Genomic DNA, 16,181 nt, shown 5'->3' on the forward strand with positions numbered 1-16,181 from the left:
ATTTAATCCAAGGTTTTGTAAATGTTCTTTTGAAATATGCTTTCTTTCTGAGCCTCATATTATCGTGTCATATTATTGAGTTTATGCCTGATGCTAATATGCATTTGACTATAATATCTGAAAAGCTTTCTATAGCTATTTTTATGCACCCCTCCCCCTTCACATATTTCCTGTGCCCCTGTTTTTCTGCTCGGATTGCTTAAGAGTCTGTAGTGACAGCAGAAGTGAGCTTAGACCTTCACATAGTCAAGGTCACTACTACTGAGACGCTGCTCTATCAGTATGGATTTGTCATTGCTAGGCAAGGAAAAGATGTCTGCCTCAACATGCCTTCAGCCCAGCACAGACTCTGAGAAGTGTTCCTAATCATACTGGTAGACTCTACTAGGTAGAGCCTATCAGAAGGTGTGGTTTGAACAAACCCAAGGGCAACATGACAACAACAGAAATCCTCAGGGCCTGTCTGAATACACTACCTGCTTTCATGAAAATAAGACTGATTCTCTGTGGACAGCCTTGGCTACACAGAGGCAGCTAAGCCACCAGCATCTTGCACTGTTCATTAAGTTCACCTTTCCTTTGAGAAAGACAACCTTTTTGCTCTCTGGACACACAAAGAAGTTAGTATTTCCTAACTTCATTCATAGCAACCAACTTTGACGCAAGGAAGGGCAGCCACAAAGGAAAGCTAAGCACACCATCCTGGGGTAGGACTCAGGGTTCTCTGCAAGGGAGTGCACACACCTCAGTGTGAGTGGATTCACAGGGCATGGCACAAAAACATCAGAATGTTCTGTATCTGTTTTTTTGTTTTTTTTTTTAATCTCATCCTTTGAATATTACTATTTATGTGTGTGATCTATGATGTACAGAAAATGTCAGTATAATGTACATGCATATACCCCATATAAACAAGTACATATAATGTTGAAGTTATATGTTCAAATTGGCTTTGGAGTACATAATCCAGAATATTTGGAGACCACTGGTCCAGAGGATACAGTTTACAAATTATTGGTGGTTTTACCTCATAAGGAATAAAAACTCTTGCTCAAGAATTTCCTCTTGCAATCGTCTAGCCAAATCTACAATAAAGGGAAGCTTTGTTATTACTTTCAGAGACACACATAGGAGACATAGTAATCTGTTTTTGCTGTAGAGCAGTGGACAAGACTAATTTTACCTGAGAAGACAGATTGGAAAGGTTTTATGGAAGAGGCTTCTCAAAAGATTGGCATTGAAAAACAGTGATAGAATTTTGTTGAGAGAAGATGGTTAAAGGGCCCTTTGAGAGTTCTGGAAATGGATGCTCTTCACATATGTTCTAAATCAAGCCTAGGGGCCAGACCATCCTACCCCCACACAAACTAGGCATTGTGAGCTCCCTCCAGCTGAGAGCAATTCCTAAGAGAAGGAAGGAATTGAGCCCTGTGTGGGCAATCTCCCAGGAAGTGGGCCAGTGAGTGTCCTGCGATGGGCATGCCCTAGCACCCACCTCAAGGGCATGATGAACTGAGTGCTGTTGGTTGTATAAAAGGCATCATTGCTTCTTTGCTATTGGGATCCAACCACTTTGAAGATGTTGGAATGATATCAGAAATTTGATTTTCAGGGGACCTAAATTCAAGCATTGATGGTGTATCCTATATAATAAAAGGCTAATATGGAAATTGTCCCCTCAACAAGGAGTTCAATGTGGAGTTTGACCAGAGGGCAGGGTTGGCTGTCCAACTGCCCTCAGCACCTCCCTAGGCCAGCCCCGTCCCCGATTGGCCCCCAACCCACTCCGATTTGGGGCAGGGCGGCTGACCACCTGCTCGCAGCCACTCCCCACATCAGCCTGGCCCGACCCCACTCATGCACAAATTTGTGCACTGGGCCTCTAGTAAGTATATAAGACAAGCTATGAAGATATATGGGATATATAGGATAGGATATTTCTAAAACATCTTGGCACCTAAAGGCCCTCAGACAGCCCTAACTTTTCTCCAGAAGACCATATGGCGAACTTTATTGATCAGCCATTCACTAGGATTAAACCCTATTACCAACCCTACCAGACACTTAGAGAAATTCTGCGTTGAAATGTTTTGCCCAGGAGCAAGGAATCTGTTCCAGTAGCAGATGGAAGCATCCTGTCCATTAAATACAAGTGTCCAGTTTCCTAATTAGTCCACTCAGTGGTTTTCAGACACTATTTTGCTTGATGTCTTTCAAATCTCTCTATAATTATTACATCTTCTGACCTCATGGAAACTTTGGCAGGCCTAGTTACAGTTCTTCTAATTGAGGAAATTGGGGCTTCAGGGTTACGGGATGAGCCAGAGTTCCACTTCCAGTAAGTAGCAGATGGGGGCCGAGTGCTGATGAGCCTGAGTTCCAGCATTCTTTCCACTTTCCCACATGTCTCCTCTGCATCACCATCAGATCTCTCTTTAGAAGACAGAACCAAATCCTGAGTCTGGGAAAGTTTCAGTGTTAAAAAATTAACATTGAAGCATTCCATTTTGTTTTATTTGGGGCCAAAGTGCAAGAATCACCAGCAAATTAGAGACTAAATAGACACAAACATAATGAACCAGGAGATGGTGGAGGTCTGCCAGGACCCATTCCTGCTTTGGGAATTTCAATATCCTGCTGTATGAGAGATTCTGTTGGTTTTGGAAATACTGAGAGGAAGCACAATAGTGGGAGTTTTTCATCCCAAGTTTCTAGGAAGGGTTGTCTGAAGGAAGTAGAGACTAAGAACGCACAGCCATGCATAGAGGCCTTTGCCGTGGCCGGTCAGGGTCGGCCCCTTCCTCTTGAGCACTGGCAAGCATTTAGCTGCTCACTGACTGCGGCCTCTTCCTCCCGAGCGAGGGGGCGAGCATGTGGCTAAGGGAGAAGACTCATTTCTCTTGTTCTCATGAGCTACACTGGTCAGGAAGCCCTACTTAGATGGTCGGTGAGAGTTATCAGAGCCCGGAGACCCAAAATGTTAGGAAGGGTCCTTTCACCAGGGAATTTCCAGTGAGGTCAGCACATCTGTGGTCTCTCTCATCGATAAGCCCACAGAAACTCAGAAGTGAAAGATAGGTGTTTGCATCTGTGAGATGTAAGTGAGCAGATGCTTGTCAGCACCGCTGAAGGGAGAGAGCCGTCAGCATTTCCACTTCCAGCCTCTCAGGTCCCCTTAGTCTCCAGCCCTTTGTAAGTCAACCATCAACCTTCACCACAAGGAGCAATTTGAGGCATTTCTTTAAGGGCTGAGAACATGTATTTTTTCAAATGATAGAGTTCAGACCAAAGTGACCTTTCCCAGAGAGCAGCAGAGAAGGGGTGTGGCTCTGAGATACACAGCACAATAAAGGATTCTGTTTCCAACGCTGAAACTGGGTAGGGATGGTGTCCCTCAGGGACAATCTTTTTGAATTTCACTCAGATGATACAGGAAATTATGGTGATTCTGTAAAGCCCAGAATGTTGTTCCCCTGAGGCCCTGGAGCGGGGTAGAAGCAGGTAGCAGGGGACAACAGCCCTGGGTTTAGTTGTCAGAGACTCCCCGATTTCTCTCACATGGCCTTTGCAGATGGTGATGGCCTTTGTTGGTTTTCTCAGTGTGACTCATTATCTGCGTTTCTACGCTATCTTTTTTGGGGGGAGAAGGCAAAAGTTCAAGCTGTAATGATTACATGTAGCATGAACCTTTTTGAACGGTTTCTTAGACATTGTTGGGATCTTGGCTTTTTTTTTTTTTTTTTTAACAGAACAGCAATCTGTAATGGGTTACTGTGGCAAGAAGTCATGGCCTCTCGCAGGCCAGCTGTTCGAAGGTAAAAACATCCTGCAGTGCTCGATGTGCTTTCTCTACAGAGCCTGGTTCAAGTGACTGATTATGGTGGGAGTGGTTACCTGTGCCTCATACACCAGGAAGGCGGCGAGGAGAGGATGCATAGAATCGGGGGAAGCTTCTCACGGTTTCTACAGACACCGAAGATGCCGCACGTGCTGGTGGGGCTGTCAGAGTCCTCCCACTAAGCTTCTTGCCGGCACCCTTACAGCCAAGTAGGCCATCCGTTTCCTATGGTAACACATATGTGAGCTTGATCAGTTGCATGCAGGCCAGTGAACTGGATCTATATGTTTTCATTGCACTAAGTTCTGGGGTGTTATGGCCACAAACAAACATTCTGTCCACACAGCACAAAACCAAAATGCTTGATTGCAAAAATAAAGGCTTTGATGGTAACCCCCTGGCAGTGTATTTGTGAAAGCTGAGTGAAATAGCAAGTTTTAATGAGGCAACCAGCTTTGCTATAATAATACTAAAGCATTTCACAAACTCATTCATTTCAAGAAAGGCCAAGTAATTACTAGAACCAGAGGTGCTTAGGGTTGTGAGGAATCTGCTTGGCCTCAGGTGTTGGGACATTCTTTGAACTCCAATGACCTTCACCACCTGCTTGGTGCAGCCAACTCTTCAGTGACCCCATTCATTTTCTCATTATTTGGAAGTGCTCCGCAGCAGAACTCTTAGATTCCAAGGTCTTGGAAAACAACCTCCAAACATTTCCTCTCCACAGCTGCTGCAGCTTTTTATTTATGTTTTTTAAACCATTTGGCTCGTGACCTTCCATGATATCTGCAGCCTCACTGGTGTGCCTTACCTTTCCTTTTGCATCCCACCCTGACATGCCTGCAGTCTCCCACCTAGTGTGTCTTCAGGGACTTCATCCATGCTGTCATTCAACTACTAAACAAATATTGATGTGTCCTGCTGTGGGTATTGCTTCTTGGTCCCTCTATCTGGAATGTCAGCCTCCTCTCAGCCACCTATCTTCTGATTATCCCCTCCACTTTACTCTTCTCCTTCCATTATGCTAAGTCATGTGCCCATAACAGTCTGTGCATATCTGCATCAGTGAATTATTCTATAATTACAGGCCCAGTGCATGAAAATTCATGCACTAGAAGGGGGAGGAGGGTCTCTCAGCCAAGCCTGACCCCTCTCACAGTCCAGGGGCCAGAGGCAACCCAGCAATGAGGGAAAAGCGACACTCCATCACACCTCTGCTGCTGCCACTGCCAGCAGCGCAAGCCTCAGCCAGCCCTGATTACCTGAGCCTTGGGCAGTCCTTGGCATCTGGGCAGTCGCCATCCAAGGCTTGCCTGTGCCTTGGGCCAGACCTGGGTGGCTGGGGGACTGAGGGGACTGGACACTGCCATCTGGTGGCTGTGAGGGCGTGACAGTCAATTAGTATATTCCCTCCTTATTGGCTGTGGGTGCCGCCACCTTTGAGGGTGGGGCAGCAATTAGCATATTCCCTTCTTATTAGCTGTGGGTGCCACCATCTTTGCAATGACACGAGGGTCAATTAGCATATCCCTCTTTATTATTTAGGATTTCTCAGCCTTCCCGACTAGATTAGTGTGCTCAACTAGTCTACTCACTTTTGGAGGAGTACAGGTAGTGTTTAGAGTTAGACAATCTCTACTGCTTAGTAGCTGTTAAGACCTTCAGCAACTTATTTAACTTCTAAGCAGCAGGTTCTCCATCTATAAAACTTGTTATTAAGCACTTAGTATAACTCTTTCTATTCAGTAAACGCAAAATAAATACATGTTGAATAAATAAATGTCACAGAAACACCCTTAGAAGACTCCCTAAATGGAAAATATTTATACTTTAAACACTTATAGTGACAAGAGCTCCTTCCATTGTTGAATAACTCTAATTATGGTTTAACTTAAACTATATGGCATGACTCCCACTAGTTTCATTGACATAACTTATACTCTGCCCCCCTTCAGTGTCCTTTGCTATGCTTGGGAATCTTGATAATCTCTCGAGGTTCCCTGTCATGTGTATAAGAGGCCAGACCCTCGAGTATCTGGCTGTTGTGGAAGGGTCACTCCTAGGCAAAGCTCATTTCACTAGAGCTGCTGCCCCCACCACTACGGCCTTAGAACAGGCGTCACACCCTCCTCTCTACTTCTTTTCCCAGAGTGTGGCTGATGACTTTTTCCCACAATACCTCAGGGCAGTAGAAGTCAAAATTTGTGAGACATTGGTCAAATCTTAGTGAAGGCAGAGGGACTGCAAATGGGAAAGAGCACAGCATGAGTCAGTGCCTGGGACAGGCTCCCTCCCCTGCAGTGGGAAGCCTGCTATTCCTGGCAACTCCCGGCCCCAGGGGGCACCTTGGGGCCTCAGGGTGCCCCCTTCCTGGGAGATCTAGGAAGTCAGACTCCAGGGCCCAGAATGCTCATTTCCTGCCCCAGCACTGACCTCTGATGAGGACAGCCAGCAGGGAGCCTTTCCGTTCTTCAGGGGAAACCCCACCCGCATAGTCACAGTGATTCATGGCCAGTGCATTACCCCAAAGCTCCATCATTCGGTCTTGCCCCTTGCTACTTGGTTGTTAATGAAAACAGTAGCTACCACATCTGGTTTATCAAACAAGCCCAGTTCACAGAAGGGTCAAATACAAAATGCTTTTATTTTCCTACAGTCACTGCCCACAACTCTGCTGTGTTCACAATCTCCTTGTGCGTCCTCTGACAACATCTTGGGCAGGTCTCTAAAGTCCCCGTCATGTTGCGGGGTAAAAATCCGAATCCAGTCTAGTCTAATTTAAAACTTCAGTCTTGCCCAGCCAGCATGGCTCAGAAGTTGAGCGCTGACCTATGAACCAGGAGGTCACGGTTCGATTCTGGTCAGGGCACATGCCTGGGTTGCAGGCTCAATCCCCAGTGTGGGGTGTACAGGAGGCAGCCAGTCAACGATTCTCTCTTATCATTGATGTTTCGATCTCTCTCCCTCTCCTTTAAAAACAATAAATCAATCTTCAGTCTTACTATAATACACTGAGTATGTCCCCTTTCCCAGGCCTGGCCAGTTTCCTCACAGGAGGGACTTAGAGTGCCTGGGGACTTTCTTGCTTCTTGGGCACCCTCCTCTCCTACCTGCTATCTTCCTTTCTGTGTAGGGCTAGGAGAGACAGACAGGTTATGTGCCTGGGTGTTAAAGGCCCCTCTGGCCAGTAATGGCTGGTTGCTGGCTCCCTCTTTGTGTTAGGCATCCAAATCTGGATCCCTTGTTTGGTGAATTTCCCAAAGCCCCAAGGGGGGGCCTCCCACATCACCATTTCCACCATCTGTTCCCACTCTCGGTGATTCACGCCAGTGTTTCTTATTATCAGAATTCCTGTTCCTGGTGTCAAGTTCTCTTGGGTGGGATACCAGTGAGAGAGCCGCAGGCTTGACCGTCTTCCACCGTGTCCCTCTGATCCTGGTGAGAAAATTCACTTGGCCATGACCAAATGCTAGCTGCTGGGCATGGAAGCTGCACTCTCCTACTTCTCTTTGCTCTGCCTCCTCCTTCTAATTGTCTTCCACATATTAGATTGGACAGAGGGAGACCAGCCTCTCTAGGGTATAAGGAAACACCCAATTTGTGAGTGAGAAGGGAGCAGGAAAAGCATCTTTCACAATGTGGCACCTCAAGAATACAGGCAACTTCCTGGAATTCTTTCCTCCTGGCTCTTGGGACTGGAAGCAGGTGACAGAGATGAAGGCTGGGGAGGCAGAGCCAGTTCAACCCACTTCTTGATAAGTCCTGAAAGGGATGTCTGATCCCTGTTGATGGATTATTATTTGTTTGATCCTTGACACTTTGCCCTCAGCATTGGATTCCCAGAAAACTTTCTTAGAATGTTGTGTTATCGTTACAATACCAGACATTGTTTTTGGGCCATCATATATATGATTTTCTGTGAGCCTTAAAGCCCAATATATTATTACTTACTAAGGGCCCAGTGCACGAATTCATGCACCTTGAAAGGAACTGTGGGCTGTGAGGCTTCGGTGGGCACAGGGGCACTTCTCGGCCCATCCTTCACATCCCACCCAGCCTCTCCCCTAGGGCCTTGGTCCCCTGTCTGCCGGCAGCCCCGCTCCCACCACCACTCCCATGTGCTGACAGCGCTGGCCCCTCTCACACCCACAGACAGTATGGAGCAATTGGGGCCAGGGCCAGCTGTGGGTGTGTGGGGTCAACACTGTCAGTGGGTGCTAGTGGTGGTTGCTGCCCCAATCGCCCCTCAGAAGCAGGAGGAGGTGGAGAAGCCCTTGGGATTGGGGCCAGCAGCTGCCATTTGCACCTACTGATGATGTTGAGCAACCAGGACTGGAGCCAGGTGCTGGCAGCAGGTGCCAGTGCCCAGTGGGACCACGGCGCACAGGATCCAAGAATTTTCAGTATCCACCAGAGGCTTGCCCTGATGATAGTGACCGGTGACCCATCTTGTTCTGGTACCCCTGCTCACCTATTCCACCATCCTGCTGTGGCCAATGCCAGCCATGTTCTGCTCTTTGCCACCTGCTGCCAATGCCTGCTATGTTCCATGTGAGCCCCCTAGTGGTCAGCATACGTCATAGCAACTGGTTGTTGGGTTCCGCCATTCAGTCTATTTGCATATTAAGTTTTATATATAGAGATATTTTTTTGGTGAGAGGAGGAGGGTTGAGGATTAGATGAATTAAAAACACACACCTCATAATCACAGAGAAATATTCTTTTAAAGAGACCCAACCCATCCATCCAGGCTCTTCTGGATTCTTGGTTTTTGATTCTGCTCTATTTTAGTCCTATACCTTCACTCTTGGTCTCCCCATAGACTGGCATCCCAATTTCAGGTTTAACATCTCAGAAGCCTCTTCAGAACAAGTTCCTTGGTACTGCCACCTGGTCTCCACTATCCCAGCCACAGGTAAGAAGACATGCTTTGCCCTGAGCATGGCCACAGCCTGTGGGACCTGCCAGCCTTTGCCCACTTCCCACCTGCTAGGGAAGGGATACTGCACAGGTGTGATCAGTAGGGAAGGGACACCCATAAGCACTCCCAGTTCTTTTTCAGTCTGTTTCAGGGAGAGTCCTTGACATGGCTGATTAACACAAGGCAGATTCTTGTCCCTCTGGAAGGCTGGATCCAGTCTAGTTTGGAAAAAAAATTGCACTAGACTAAGATTTATTCCCATCTGGTGATTCCATAACCCTTTCTTATCAGTGTTTGCAACGACAGAACAAAGTTATTTTGGGCAAGGGTTTGTCGTTTACAGCTCAGTTCCTTCAGTTTGAACAAGCATGGTTATTTATAGTTATCTAATTTCACGGCTTAATTTATATTTCTGAAAGGATCTGCACTAATTGTGGGCGATTATCCGGAGGGAAGTGTGAGCTCCTGCCCCTCAGGAGATCTGCTTGTGGGCCGATGGTTCTAAAAAGCCCACGTATTACCCAGTGGGTAGAAAATCAGTTTTATGGATCTTTAAACATGCATAGTAACCATTGAATAACACAGTTAAATATTAAAGTGGTAGTAGCACACTTTACATTTTTCTAGCCATACACAGTTACCTGTGTTCCTACTGTATATTTCCAAGGGTATTTCTGATGTTACACAATACCAATAGGGGCTTCGACTCTTTGCATAGATTACTAGGAGTAATCAAGAGTGGTCAGTGGCACAGCTGGGGGACGCAGGCCTTAGCCACAGAGAAGAACTTGTAAGGCATAGAAAGGATAGGACTGGATTCACTGAGATGCAGATGGAATGAAAAAGGCATGCTATGCCCAAGCAAAGCTCACCATCCCCTCAGGTATCTGATATGTATCTTTCTAATCCAGCCTACTCATTGGAACAGAGTTCCATTTCTTTATCAAAAGCTAGATGAAGATTCTTCTAAAAAACGGGAGTGCATTTTTGTTGCTAATAGAATACAGTTGGAAATTACTAGCTGCTTTCCTTCCCCACTCTACCCGCCCCAAGATGCCACTTCCTCTAACATCGGGGGCCTGGGTTCCTTTTGAGACTTGAGCAGGTGATCTCAAAATCCTACACTCTTTCAGTAGAAAAGGTTCCTCCGATTCTTCCATCAATATGTGTACCACAGCCCAAGTGGTGATATTAACTCATGGGGTGCTGGTACCCCATCTGCAGACAGACGGGCATGAAATGGACATCTTGTGAGAGACTTGGAGAGAAGGAAGTTAATTTTGAAAATTACTTTTACTAAGTTAAAAACAGCACATTACAAAGAATAAGGCTAATTAGCCTAATTTCCTTTACTGAAATTTTTAAAAATAGGTTAATTACCTTGCACTTGAGCTCAGGAATTGTCGGTTACTAGAATTTTAATTTTTGTAGCTCTTTACTTTTAATTCCTATGTTCTTTGAGTTTGGGCGGATCCTATCCTCCCAAACTGTACTATTCCTTTTAGACTATACAGTCACTCTTTTGGGAGCAGAAGCAAAGAACAGATGTATTAAGTTTACTTTCATGGAATTAAAGTCATCAAAGTTCGTCAGTTCTGTGAGATGAGGGAGAATATGTTTAGGTCGAACTAGGTAGGGTGTTCTAATCATATCTCAAAGTCACCCTTAACACAGCATGAAGAAAACAGGTGCATTTCAGAAGTTAAAACATACTTTAAATCTTTAAAAAATGTATTCATTGGTAAATTCTTATTGTTTTCTTCTAAACATTTTTTATTTTAAAAAAATATTTTTTTTTTTATTGATTTTTTACAGAGGGGAAGGGAGAGAGATAGAGAGCTAGAAATGTCGATGAGAAAGAAACATCGACCAGCTTCCTCTTGCACACCCCCTACCGGGGATGTGCCTGCAACCAAGGTACATGACCTTGACTGGAATCGAACCCAGGACCTTTCAGTCTGCAGACTGACACTCTACCACAGAGCCAAACCGGTTTCGGCTAAACATTCTTGATTTTTGCTACCTATTTTTGAAGTCATAAAAACTGGAAATTAGCAATGATCAAATAAATGTAGTGTTTGAAAACAAAGAAAACCAAGTTATAAACAGTCAAATGTTTATCAGGGTGGCCGGGCTAGCATGGGTCAAGAATCATTAGTATTTTCTAACTGAAATATGTAGAGAAACAAAGAAAAGAAAAGAAAACAAAAGCCCCACAAATGTTCTGTTTTACACAGATCTGCTGTGGTCTGCTACGGATTCTACTCCAGCCCTTGGAGACACAGATGTGAGAGGGGTGGGAGGAGGCACTCAAGGTTTCTAGGTGCATTGAATTCTGCTTCCCTGGTGAGCGTGGGTGTGCCAAACAGCACTCAGCAAATCTGTCTAACCTTCCATGATGAACAAGGGATGCGGTGTTTAGCAAAGAACAGGCAATCCTTTGATTTCAATAAGAGGTGCAGATCCATTACTAATTTTCATACTCTTTTTGTTTACTTTTATCAGCAAATCCCATTTAAAAAGCACATTAACTCTTCTTCCCAATTACTGTGTTTGGTAGCACTCTCTTAAAGGTTAACAATGTCCTCCTTAATGTCACAGTCCGACAGCCAGCTCCCATCCTACTGGCTCTTACTGACATTACTGATGACCTCTACTCAGTGCTTCAGAGAGAGGATATCTCTCTCTCTCCCTTCCCCCTCTCTCTCTCAACCCCTCTCCCTCCCTCTCCCTTCTTCTCCTTTCCTCTTCCTCCCTTTCCTTTTCCCTCCCTCCCTCTCTCTCCCTCTTTCTCCCTTTCCATCTCTCTCTCCATCTCCCTCTCCCTCCCTCTCTCTCCCCTCTCACTTTCCTTTCTTAGTATCTTTGGCAGCACTTGTCATTTTGCCTGCTCCATGAGTTAATATTTCCCAGGAGGCCATCTTTAACTGTCTTCTATTTTTTACCATTCTCATTCACTCTCTTGGCTTCAACTACAATTCATGAGGCACCCATAATTCCCAAATCTGTGACCCCGTCTTGACCTGAGCACCAGGCTTTCCCGATCTCCAGACTCCAGTTTTCAAGTAAATCCTACCCAGCCCCACTGAGATTACCTCAACAAGCCAAGTTCCTCGTTCACACTCAGCGTGGAGCACCTCCTCCAGGATGGCTGCTGAGGGACCCTGTCCCGAATGTGCACCCCTGAGAGAGGCAGAGACTAAGTCTGGGGGTGGCACAGGTGGTAGTTCCTTCTCTTGTTGTTGGCATTTGTTCGGAATATCATACAACTTTATATGACAAATGTCTCAAGTGCAAGGATCAGCCCTTAATTTGCCTGTGATTACCTTGTTTTCCGGTGAGCTTAAAAATGTTAGTGATGGTAATTTTTGTTGTATCAGAAAGCCTTTGAATAAAAAATGTTTTAACTGCCAAAGCCGGTTTGGCTCAGTGGTAGAGCGTCGGTCTGCGGACTGAAAGGTCCCAGGTTCGATTCTGGTCAAGGGCATGTACATTGGTTGCGGGTGCATCCCCGGTGGGGGACGTTTCTAGCTCTCTCTCTCTCTCTCCCTTCTTCTCTGTAAAAAATCAATAAAATATATTTTAAAAATATGTTTTAACAGAACAACATGTGATTTCTCCATCTTAAAAAAGACCCGCATTTAAGAACCAGATAAGGCACAATAATTACATTTGTTTTTGAATGTATCTGCAGTTATCAGTGCTCCTGCTGCTGCTTCCTCAGCCTTCCACAGCCGTCTTCCGGAGCCCTCACAATGGCCCACTCAAAGGAGCTGGTGCAACCTATGTTTTTAAATGTACATAGGTTGATTTGTCCTTCCACAGCAAGGACAGAAACCAAAGCTGAAACCATTATCACCTGCAAACTAACTCCTTCTATGGGTATCCGATCAGCGAGTTCCTACATTGGTGCTGTTTTTCTCTTTTCTAAAATGAGAAAAATAAAGCCAAATATGCTGGTTTGTGAAAAAGATTAATTAGGTCAGTAACAGTAAAGATAACCTTGAGAATTTTAATGACAGGTGCTTTTTCTAGAAATTTTCTCAGTTCAGGAAAGCAGAACAGACTAGATCGCAAAATTAGGCTTTTCCCGCCTTAATTAATAAATAATTTGTGGGTAAAATGTGAAGATGTAAATGAAGGTAAATGACCCATGGTTTGAAATTAAGCTAATTTGTTTCCTTCACTGAATACTTTCTCCCTTTCAACAATACACATAAAACTCACCTCATCCTTTAATCAGGGGATTCATTAAGGTTTATTTATGGATTATCAATTTATCTGCAACTCCTCCAGGGAGATGATTTCAAATTCTCAAGAACCCCAATTCCAGCTTGGACCTTTTACATTGTCACTGGTTCAATCTTTCTTGCTGGGCAACTCTCCTCATATAAACCAACAAGCCCCCAAAATGAACTTTTCTGAAACCAAGTATTATTGAATATCAAGCTCTCTCCTCCCAAGTCCTCTTTTTGAAGAGTGTTGCTAGTATTCCCTCTTTTACCCAAAGGTCACAGCATGGGTGAAGTTTATCTCATTGGTCCTTCTGTTCCTTTCCCATGAGCCAGACACATACTTCACCTGTTATCAACTCCTGCCACTTCATCATCAACAGTGGCCCTTGAGGACAGGGATGATATCTTTGTATCTCCAGTTCGTTGTGCCTGGATATTTTCAAGCAGGTGGCTTAGCAAATGTTTGCTGAATGAATGAATGAATGAATGAACAAACGAATAACCAGCCTTCATTCTTATTCCCCATGGTCCTTATTGTCACAGCTCTAGTTCAAATTGACCACCTGAAGGCTGGGCACTGCAACTGTCGCTTCTCACTTTTAAATCTTCCCAATGCTTCTTCCTCCTTCAGAGCCAGAATCAAGCCCCTTGGGAGCTGCTGGGAACCTCTTATATTAAGGATCCAATTTGTGTTACTTGGTCCTCACATTCCAAACATTTTTGGACTGTTTCACTGCCCTCCTCAAAAGCTTCTAATTGCTTCCCAAATTAAATGAGAACTTTGCGTTTCAAAAGATTTCCTCTGGTGGGCATTCTCTTCTGGATGTTTCATCTCCAATTCATTTACCTGAAATCTCTGCTCTAGTCCATTCAACTTCCCAGCGGTACCTACAAGTGGCCTTTCTGCTCTCTTACCTGGGCCTTTCACACACACTTCTCCTCAGGCAGTGCCACATTCTTGCACTGCCTGTGCACAGACCTGCCTTGGCCATGGCCATGGCACGGTCCTCACTTCTTTGAGGAGCATCGGCTGGAATCTAGACACCACTATCAACTAACCGGTGATCAAGACTCACAGAGCCTTGTGGTTTCTATGTTGGGCTATTGTGAGGCTTTATCTGCCTGTTCAAGTGTTCACCATGTTCAAGTGTACTAGTAAATGTTCACATGGTGCAGGCCACTTGGTTCAAAGGCAATCTTACAGGACAGAGAGCACGTGGACCTTGGCATCAACCAAGTGGACTGGACGTCACTACCTGCTGGCAGTGTGCTACTCACTGCCCAGCCGGAGCCTCGTTTTCTCTTCGGCAACACGGGGTGAGAATTACCCCCTGGGGCTGCAGAGGATGAAATGTCAGCCGTTTGAGAAGGGGAGGTTGGACAGTCAGCCCCTCTACATTTTTTTCTACGGGAAGAGGGTAAGCCTCCACTGGAGGCCATCCGCTTTACAAAGAACTAGTTCTCATCATAAATAAGGGAGCAGAGAAGGACTTATTTCTCCTATAAACTACAATCTTAAAATCTTGGGAAGTGAGATCCTTATTTCTTCTCACTTTTAAGTATATTTTTTTCTTTTCTTTGAATAAATTAGGTAACCACAAATTATTTCACTTTGAAATGCTAATTTTTTTTTTAAAGTGTAAGTTGCTTTTTAAGTACCCGGAGTTAAGTGCTGTCTCTTCATTATATGAGCTGTCTTGTCTTCTCATCATTATAAGTTATAAAGACATGGTCTAATTTGAGTTAGCCATTGCATGCAAGAGAAATTCACTCAATCAATACATGAGCAAGTTCTTTCTGATAGAAAAACTGGCTGAACTCGGAAAGGAAGAGGATATCCAATCCAATTTAACTGTTGATAGGAAACATCCCTCCAATATGTTGTCGGGGATCCGAGGGTAGAAAGTGTGTACAGTTGGCCCTTGAACAAAATGGTGGTTAGGGGCGCTGACCCCTGTCATCAGAAATCCACATAGAACTTTTGACTCTTCAAAAACTTAACTACTAATAGCATACTGTTGACTGGAAATCTTATTGATATAATAGTTGATTAGCACATACTTTGTGTTGCATGCATTATATGCTGAATTCTTACAATAAAAGTAGGGAGAAGAAAATTGTAAGAAAATACATTTAGTATTTATTGACAAAAAAAAAAAAGTGTATAAGTGGACCCACATAGTTCAAACTAGTGTTGTTCAGGGTCAACTGTATTTTTTTTGAAAGAACTAAAATGAGATCTGGAGGGCCTCCAGTCTGAGAACATGATACCAAACCAATCACTGTGTCTTCTGGGAAGGATAACAGATAGCAGGACCTGGGTCTAGAGACCATAGATGCTTGGTTTAACCGTTCACACCGAGGGCGGCAGGCAGTCTCAGAAAATTATAAATTGCCTCTGCTGAGCCAGTTACCGGTAAGATCCCACCCACGTGTGTGCTACTTACACATCTGCCCACAGACTGGAGCCCGAGTGACCCGCCGGCAGGGGTGTCTGTGACAGTTACGCGAGAACGCCGTGCTTGCTTAGCGTTGTGTGGGCGTGAACCTGGTACTTCAACACAAATTTATGAGGTGCAAACTTGCAATGCAAAGATGACTCACAAGGTTTCAGAATGTGTCAATCTGAAGCAGAGGTTAACTTACCCCGTCATTGGTGCTCACCCACAGCAACACTAGCCTGGGTTGATGCCAAATGGTTTGGACTACCAGGAAATTCACAAAACCTGTTGATAAGAACAATTCTGGGGCGATTTTAACAGTCGTGTGCACACTACCATCTTGAGGCAGTGTTATATGTACTTAACCTGCATTCTGCGACACTGTTTGATGGCAGCATTCAATTAACTGCTTCTCCCAGAATGTGAAGTCAATTCTTTTAAGACATAACATTGAAAAATTTATAGGCAGCAATTGTATAATAAAAAAAACTAGACTGAGGCACTTTTCAAGACCCTTCTCACTCAAGGGTCTTGAAAAGGCAATAAAACAAACAAACAAAAAACATTTTATTTGAAGGTTGCAGTAAAACCAGGATGAGGACTTGGTGCGATTCACTGCCAGTGTCCCTGTTTGACTCTCCTTCACCTGAGAGGAAGTGCGAAGATGAAGTGATCTGGTGGAAGGTCATTGGTGAGCTATCGAAGGAATAACCTGGGGAGCTGTGGCCACACAGACACAGGCAGGA

The 16,181-nt window shown here is 44.7% G+C and overlaps 1 protein-coding gene across 2 annotated transcripts in view; it reads right to left on the reverse strand.

Moving 5' to 3' along the window:
* Window positions 1-1,010: 1,010 nt before the first annotated feature.
* Window positions 1,011-16,181, reverse strand: part of NAB1 (NGFI-A binding protein 1) — a 55,063-nt gene continuing 39,892 nt past the window's right edge. The window contains exon 7 of one of the 2 annotated variants that reach the window (XM_045575778.1): window positions 1,011-1,085. In XM_045575778.1, the coding sequence (XP_045431734.1) occupies window positions 1,024-1,085 (62 nt within the window). In that variant the 3' untranslated portion in view covers window positions 1,011-1,023. Of the gene's footprint in view, window positions 1,086-15,114; window positions 15,721-16,181 lie in introns of those variants that run through there. The other variant, XM_036422119.2, reaches the window with a different exon arrangement.

This window comes from Pipistrellus kuhlii, unplaced genomic scaffold, assembly GCF_014108245.1.
Source record: "Pipistrellus kuhlii isolate mPipKuh1 unplaced genomic scaffold, mPipKuh1.p scaffold_m20_p_7, whole genome shotgun sequence".
Lineage (NCBI taxonomy): Eukaryota > Metazoa > Chordata > Mammalia > Chiroptera > Vespertilionidae > Pipistrellus > Pipistrellus kuhlii.